The sequence below is a fragment of the Hippichthys cyanospilos genome, chromosome 2 (assembly GCF_059441005.1).
Source record: "Hippichthys cyanospilos isolate Australia breed blue-spotted pipefish chromosome 2, RoL_Hcya_1.0, whole genome shotgun sequence".
Lineage (NCBI taxonomy): Eukaryota > Metazoa > Chordata > Actinopteri > Syngnathiformes > Syngnathidae > Hippichthys > Hippichthys cyanospilos.
In genome coordinates this window covers 17628177-17636366 of record NC_142370.1, presented here as the reverse complement: position 1 = coordinate 17636366, position 8190 = coordinate 17628177, and the positions used below count along the sequence as shown (strand labels likewise).

Here is an 8190-nt window from a genome sequence, read left to right as displayed (position 1 = left end):
GGAATAAAAGCCGTGTTATCAGTTAGTTGTTAAGTTAAAGAAAAAAAAAAGATTCAAAATGTTTGTTCTTGGGCTGGAACGGCAGTTCACGCTTAACAGAAGTTGAAATAGCTCGCAGAAACAGTGCCGACACATATACTGTATTAGTGCAATGAATTATGGAAGGTTAACTCTATGATGATAAAAGCTAAACATCCTAGGACCATATTTACTCAAAATTATACGTGTGTCGATTTGGTTTTTTAAAAAAAAAATCACAGATTCCAAAAACGTGCATATTGGTTCATTTAAGACCCTTAAATTGTCCACGGGTGCAAATACAAGTGAAAAATGTTGTGCTTGTGCTGTCGAGGGCACCTTGTCTCTTGCCTGAAATGAGCTAACTTGAACTAGACCAGAACCCAATGATGTTGTAAGCAAAATTTATGGCTGTTTTAAAATTTGCCTTTGAATGTATACAAATGGAATTCCAATGCAGTTGACATGTTGTGTTAAATAAAAACGGGATACAATAATTTGTCATTTATATTCAATCTATATTTAACTGAATACACTACAACAACTGGATATTTTGTGTTCATACAGATCACATTTTTCTTTTTAGCATATCATCATTAATTTAGGATTTTACGGCTGCCGCACATTCCAAAAAGCTGGGACAGGTTTATGTTGACTTGTTGTGTCACTTCACCGTTTAAAATATTCAATAATCCGAGGGCACTAATTATTGAAGCCTTGTAGGTGGAATACTCTCCCATTCTTGCTTGATATACAAGTCCAGCCGTTCAAAAGTCTGGGGTATCCGTTGTCGTATGTTACTCTTCATAATGCACCACGCATTTTCGATGAGAGACGGGTCTGGACTGCAGGCGGGCTGTTGTGCAGGAAGTGGTTTGGCATTGTCTTGCTGAAATAAGCAATCCATGAAAAAGACATTGTTTGGATGGCAGCATAAAGTACAAGACATAAGTTTGGCTTGCCTTCTCTTTCATTTTCATTACTGATTCCAGAGTAGATTCTCGCTGAAGGCATCGAAACTATGAATGAAGAAATTGTTTGTACTTTAAAAAAGGTTCAGTAACTAAAAGCATGTTTTATGTAGCAGTTTTTTTTTTTTTTTTTTAATAGCCACCCATTGCTTTGATTACTGCATCGCAAACTCTTGGCATTTCCCTGCTGATATTCAAGTGGTACTCACCTAAAACGGTTTTCACTTCACATGGGTCGGGACCATCAGTTGTGTTGTGCAGAAGTAGGGAAATATGCAGCCCGATTGGACAACAGTTTAAATTCACATTATGGACAACCGTTAAAATTCATTGAATGGCAAGAGCCAATCAGCAAACTAAACACGTTGAGTGTGCATCATTAATTGATTAAATTAAAAGACAAGGATTTAGAACATCATACTTAAACTCTTGGACGATTTTCTCACGCAGTGGCCGACAGAGGTAAACCCCGTCCCCAGCCCCAACACCAACCTTTCTTGTGAATGACTGAGCAATTCGGGAAAGGTCCATTTGGACACAATCATGGCTCTCCACGTCTGCAAGTTAGCCCGTTCACCTGTGGGATGTTCCAAACAGGTGTTTGATCAGCATTTCTCCACTTTCTCACTCGTTTTTGCCACACATCTGAGCTTTTTTGGAACATGCTGCTGGCGTCAAATTTCAAATGAACTACGGTACTTGCAAAGAATGGCAAAATGTACTAGTTCGAATCTAACCCTAACCCCGAATGAATTGGAATTGGTTTTGCAAAATGTTACCAGTAGGCCCAAATTTAAAAGTGAATAATGGACACTGATTTTTCATGACCATTATGATTGCCATTACTGTTCATTCATTCTGAACATTCACTGAGCCACTTACCCATTCTATGGTAACAATGTAACAGCGTGTTACAAAGCATAAATGCCTGCAAAGTATGACGTATAGATTGCTTTGAAAACTCTCGAATAATTATTTGTGGATGTGAACGTGACTTGAATTGAGCATTCGTTAAGACAGTTGCTTTGTTTGCCATCTGAGAAGTCAATGACATCACTAAAGTCTTTATGAAAGAAAAAATGAAGTAGTTCAAAGACAAAAGCGCCTTTGTGCGGCCACGATAAAGCACGTAAATCCAGCATGTTCTTTGGAATGAGTGCAGAATGTGAATGAAAGCTATATGCAGGAGAATATTTGCGCTGTTGCTTTTACAATTTGCACTTTCATACATTGTGTAGTGTAATTATTGGAATAAGGCTGTTTAACAATTGAAAGAAAGCAGCTAGCCAAGGTTGCCGTGGCAATGGCAGAGATTGCCCCTGTTGTGTTAACTTGACATCACTGAGAACGGGCGGGGATCCAAGTGTGCCAAGAAGAATAATTATTCCTGTGGTTTAAGGCCAATCGGGAAAGGAACTTACTTGAACAGACGCTTAAATGATATCAGGACTGCAAAACACATTGCTTGCTCATTACGGAGTAGCACTCGTAAGACGGAAAAATGATCACGTTCAATATTATTTTTGCTACCTAGTTTTGGCAGAAAAAACTGCACTGTCATGGTTGTTCTACTCAAGCGTAATATGTTGCCCTATATCTTCGCTTGCATTACTGACACTTCTGCTGCTTTAATGGGTGTTTCAAATGGTTTAGAATGTTCATGTTGATCCTAATTCATTTTATAATTCAGCTAACCACAGGTCCAGCATACTACCACTGACAAAATCAAAACAAGAAGGTATTCAGTTATGTACATACAAAAACTGCATGACTCATTCATACTGGTATAGGAGATTGCGGAGACACCTCCTGCACCTCTGCATCCCTCTGCAACATATGTATATGTTAACACATAAAATCACATTGCTTGCGTATACCTATTGAAATGCACGCACACACATGCATGCATGCACGCAGACATGCGCACACACACACAAACACACAAATACATATAAACAGGTCCTTATATGGTGGTATTATTGTGAAACTTGTAACTGCCTTCTTTGTAATCTTTGGAATAAAATGAAGAGGAGAGACTGAGAACACCGGAAGACAATGGCGCTCTTTCCCTCTTTTGCAAAAGATTGTAGTGACTCTATTTCTTTCTCCAATTTCTTGTTGATAAGTCTCACAGCCCAAATAATGCTTGGTGTTCTTTAACCTGATCACACACAAAGTAAAAGTGCAGATTAAGACTGACGCACAAACAAAAATCAATTCCTGAGAAAGGGCCCGTGCTAAAGGAGTAATAGAATAATGTTGCCAAGGAAATTTAGAGACTAGAATAGAATAGAATAGAATAGAATAGAATAGAATAGAATAGAATAGCTTGATTGCCATTGTATAGTGATGGGTAGTGTTTTTGGGTCCTCCACAACAATAGCAGGTATACAAAGAAATGTTGCATATTATATAAGTATGACTCAAATCAATCCAATCAAAAGATAGATGAGCAACAACAACAAGAGTGGCTTCTTTCATTTATTGTCTTTTACAGACGTTTGACAGACCAGATGCAGTTGCAATCACTTACTTTCTGCTGTATCTAATAATAGTAGCAAGTCCTAGCTGCAACCTTTAGTTTCGACAATCAGGATCAATGGTGCTGTTTTTTTTTTGTCAGTCACCAAATGAGAAAATATAACAATAAAATAAAACATTATTAATCCTGTCTGTCAGAGATTTGCTCAAATGCGGGGTGTTCTTGATTTTACTTTGGCATGGCCCATTATATTTGTCACCTTTTTTGCCTTTTTAGTTAGTGTTGATTTGCAGACTAAGTCTCCTTCCTCCGCATGGGGCGGGGCCATCGGACACTCACACCTGTTGCGCACCTCGTCAGAGGGCTTTATAAGCTGGCCGGCACTTACAAGCCTTTGCCGGGTTATTCCTTCGCCAAGCTCGCTTGCTGTCCCGTGAATCCCAGCGCTCTTGACCTCACGTCCTACCTTCTCGAGTCATCTTGGTTTGTACTTTGTGCGTGTTATGTTTTCCGGCTTGTGAACGATTTCTGTTGCTACTTTGTTTGCAGCCATCCCCTGTGGACGAACGCCCTCCTTGCTGCCCTACTTTCCCGTGGACTTTAGATCCAGACGTCCTCGTCTCGCTTTGTGTTGGTACTTTGTGACTTTGGTTTGCTACTTTACCTTCGGACTGTTTTTGTTTATCTCACGCCTTGCGTGCTCCTTTTGTTAATAATCTCTGTAACATCACCTCTTGTGCCTGGTTGGGGTCCATTCCCATTTGGGATCCGCAGGTTATTCGTGACAATATTAGACGCTTGTCTCTTCTGTTGTTTTCCCCTGGCAAAGCGGTTACTTGTATATCTATTAGGTGAACAGGATGAGAATTGTTAGACTTGTTTTTTTTTGTTTTTTTTCTTTACAGATCATATTTATCATGTCAAGTCATAATGAGATTTCTAGCAAATATCCCAGTAGAGTACTGTGTATGTATTGAAACTTCCCTCTGATGAAGATTTTACTTGATGATGGCAACAATTTCTCTTTCCATTAATTTTTCGAGGTGTTTGACAGATTTAAGCTCCCCTTAAACCATTTTTACAGTGCAATGTCATGTGTGAACGCATGTCTCTGGGCAACTACAAGCAAATATGAAGGGTAAAAATATCAACAAACAGGTGGAAATGGGAAACTTGCATTTTGCGTGTACCCGTTTGAGCAGACTTGATATACAGTACGTACAGTACCTAAAATACAATATATACTAGAGTATGTGCATGCATATGCACTACCTTGATATTCACAAGAATAACAACGGAATAACATTGTCTGCCTTTTGTGTAATTCATTTTATTAGGAGCCCAGGATGCATCCTCAGCTCACCTTTGAGGGGGTTCCTTTCAATTACCATGATGCATCGATTCTTCCATTATTTTCACATGTAAAAACGTTGGAGAGAGATTTCATATTATTGGAAGCATCTTGTATCTTGACATTGCATGCTTTCATCCCGCTGACAACAGAGTAGCTGTCCCCATATAACTGTGTATCTTTGATAATGGCGGCTGGATACATCTATTGTACACATGTGCCACGTCACATCTATCTTTTATTCAGTCTGGCCATTGTTGCCCAGTGAAAAACTGCTCAGAGATTTCAGCAAAGCTTTACAGCGAACATACAGTAGCATGTAGATATCTAAATTCTAATCTTGCAAAAATGCTCATCAGAATCTTGTGGAGATTATGGCCGAACATGATTCATTTTTTTTCACATTGTCTGCCTCTAGATTTGTGACCTGAAATGTTACCACACCAGCTTGGTTCATTGCTCTTATACGTAAATACTGTAGTAGTCGTAGGTCTATGCACTTTCTTAGGCTTGTGAAAGGTGTATAGGAGTGTGCAAATATCTATAAATCTCTGCTTCAGCCGACTTCTTCTAGGCTTTCATTGTTGTGCATTGACTATTGAATGGTATTGGCATCTTCAACATCTGGCTCCAAGCAAGGTTTTGGAGGGTGTTTCCCTTGCTTCATGATTTTTTTGTTGTTCCTGTAACTTTCTACTGTGTTTTGAAACAATATTCAAGCATCATTTTCATGTTTGGATATGTGCAGTTGAGACCTAAGGGAAGTCTTTCTCATATGTTAGATTGTGGTACGCTATACAGGAAATGAGGTGAATTTGCAGCCTTGGTGTGGTTTACTGACAAGTGTCATTCTTAAATACAAAACCATACACATCAGTGATATGATTTGTTTCCCAAACCTTGCAGAAATAAGATGTTTTTGCTAAAAAAAAATAGGATTTTTTTTTTTTTGCTGGAGATGTACCCCAATTTAAGATTCAGTTTTTGAACAAGGCCCTAAATATGTGCCTTAAAAGACAAACCTTTGGTCACTGATAATACATACCTACCTACTAACGGTGGCTATTGGAATCTCTGCCGCTTCAGTAGTTTCAATCTTAGGAAGAATTAAAGGTAAGTAGATTCCATTTGAGAAAACATTAGTTTTACTATGTCTATATTTAAAACAAAATGTATTTGAATTCAATGAAACTGCACAACATCAATGGTAGACTGCAAAACGTTGCGGTATAAAGGAAGAATAAAAGTCACTTGCACAAAACTTCAAATCAGGCATTTGACACATTTTGACAGAGGTAGCTAAGAACAGTTGACCTACAACAGTTTCCTGTGGGACTCCTGTAGAAAATAAGAAATGAATAAGACAACCCAACAAAATGTATGTCCAGCTCTTTCCTCTCTGGCAAATAATTTGAGAATAAGCAAGCAGTAGCATCAGCCAGACCAATGTCATTGTTTCTAGAGCAATGTAATGTAATGTAATCCCTTATTTTTAGTTCCTGTGCCTTCTTTTCTTTGCGTGGGTGTTGTCAGAAAGTCCCCAAGCATATTTATGTACTCTGGTTCTCTCTCATTGGTCCACTGGGGAACTGTGTTAATGCGCATACAGTGACACTGTCGTGATCACTGTAATAAAAAGAGTGACGGGGAGGAGAGCCAGAGTCAGAGGGAGGAAAGCGAGCAGACATTTGATGGTGGACGCAACTCTCCACATTTGATCAACTCCTGAGGTACGTTTCATCACAAACTTTTATGATTTTGATTGTATTTTTGACAACACTGAACACTTCTGTATTTGTATTCTGGACTTTCTCTAGGAAAAAAGAATTACTTGAAGGATGGAGTGGTATGTCCTCGTGCTGATGCTGAGTTTGCCCCATTCCTTGCACGCACAGTGTTCTTCACAGTGTTACAAATGCTTGCAGAACATCAAGCCCAACAGCGCCTTCAGTAGCTTGGTAAGAAGATCAGTAACTTCACCTTTTGTGCTCTGCATGTTTTTGTGTTTTGTAGCTTTTCTTTTTTCGATTTGAACCCCCCTGGCGTATAAGACACCACTGCAAAATAATTAGTTTCACTATGTGTTATAAACCCGTCAGAAGAAAAATGGGAAAACATACCGTATTCTACTCAAATAACATCTACAACATTTGAATTCCAAATATTGTGTTTGACAAAAATGTTTGGTCCTTTATTTTTTTGGTTAACACATCCAATACTGGATTGTATTATCGGAATGTCCCATGTTTGCGGGCGTGTTGCAGTTGTGCGGTTCGTTTTGTGATGGTGAGCCAGCTCTGTGCGACCTCGCTCCTGGGCTGGAGGACATGGGACTCGAAAGTGAGAGGGTGCCAGAAAATGGAGATGAGGACGGGGGCAGCAACCACGCCGGCGGGGAGTTCATCAAGAGGCTGGACCAGACCGCCGAAGAGCTCCTGTCCTCCCCTTGGTGGGACAATCACGCCTCGGAGAAAGCGGCGGACTTGTTGAAGAGGAGTAACTGGGGGAGAGAAACGGCGGACGGCGCGGATAGAAACACGCTTGGCGACTACGACCTGGTTAAACGTTACGGTGGCTTTTTGCGCAAGTTCGGCCCCAAGTCCAAAAGAAGCGAGCCCGGGGAGATTCAGAAGCGCTACGGGGGCTTCATGAGGCGGATCAGACCCAAATTGAACAACATCAAATGGGACAAGCGTTACGGGGGATTCTTGCGTCGTCACTTCAAGATCTCCGTGCGTTCTGCCGAGGAGCCGTTGTTTTACGACGATGACGACCTCCGCCCAAAAACGAGATGAATTTATGCGTAAAGCGTGACGAACACTCACTGCTGCCTCCTCTATTTCAAATCTTGCCTGGTGTACTCGTTGCCTGCTGGTCTGTGCCGTTCGTTATTGAATTCCAAGTTGTTGCTTGTTTAATAAAACCACGAATAAATCTGACTGCTGATTTTGTCCACACAGCTAAATAAAATGAAAAAGGTTCAACCAACAACAATTTTGGACACGTAAATATTTCCATCTATTTTGTGCAAAGTGACGACGAAAAGGCGGTGATCGTATTTTATAATTGATCCGAGTCGGACGGACTTTTCAACTGGAATAAAACTGGAACGACGAGTACTGAACCTAGCTATGAAACAACTTCACATTGCCTCATGTCACAGTCATAAAATTAAGCTAAGTGAGCCCCGCAAATGGATGGCAACCATTTCAGGGTGTCCTCCAATTGCCCGTAGAAAACTGGGATACGCACCAGAAAGCCAGCGACCCGCGAGCAGTGGCGGCTATAAAAAAAAAAAATGGGTGGGTGGATGAAGCTGTACGTTTACCCTAATGCAGGGGTGTCCAAACTTTTTGCAAAGATTTGGT

At 40.3% G+C, this 8190-nt stretch overlaps 1 protein-coding gene across 1 annotated transcript; it reads left to right on the top strand.

Moving 5' to 3' along the window:
* The first annotated feature begins 3885 nt into the window (after nt 1–3885).
* On the top strand, nt 3886–7761 carry pdyn (prodynorphin). Its single transcript, XM_088405252.1, has 3 exons — nt 3886–6552; nt 6640–6780; nt 7087–7761. Exons 2-3 carry the CDS (start codon nt 6661–6663, stop codon nt 7615–7617), a joined length of 651 nt encoding a protein of 216 aa, XP_088261378.1. The 5' UTR covers nt 3886–6552; nt 6640–6660; the 3' UTR covers nt 7618–7761.
* Nucleotides 7762–8190: the final 429 nt, after the last annotated feature.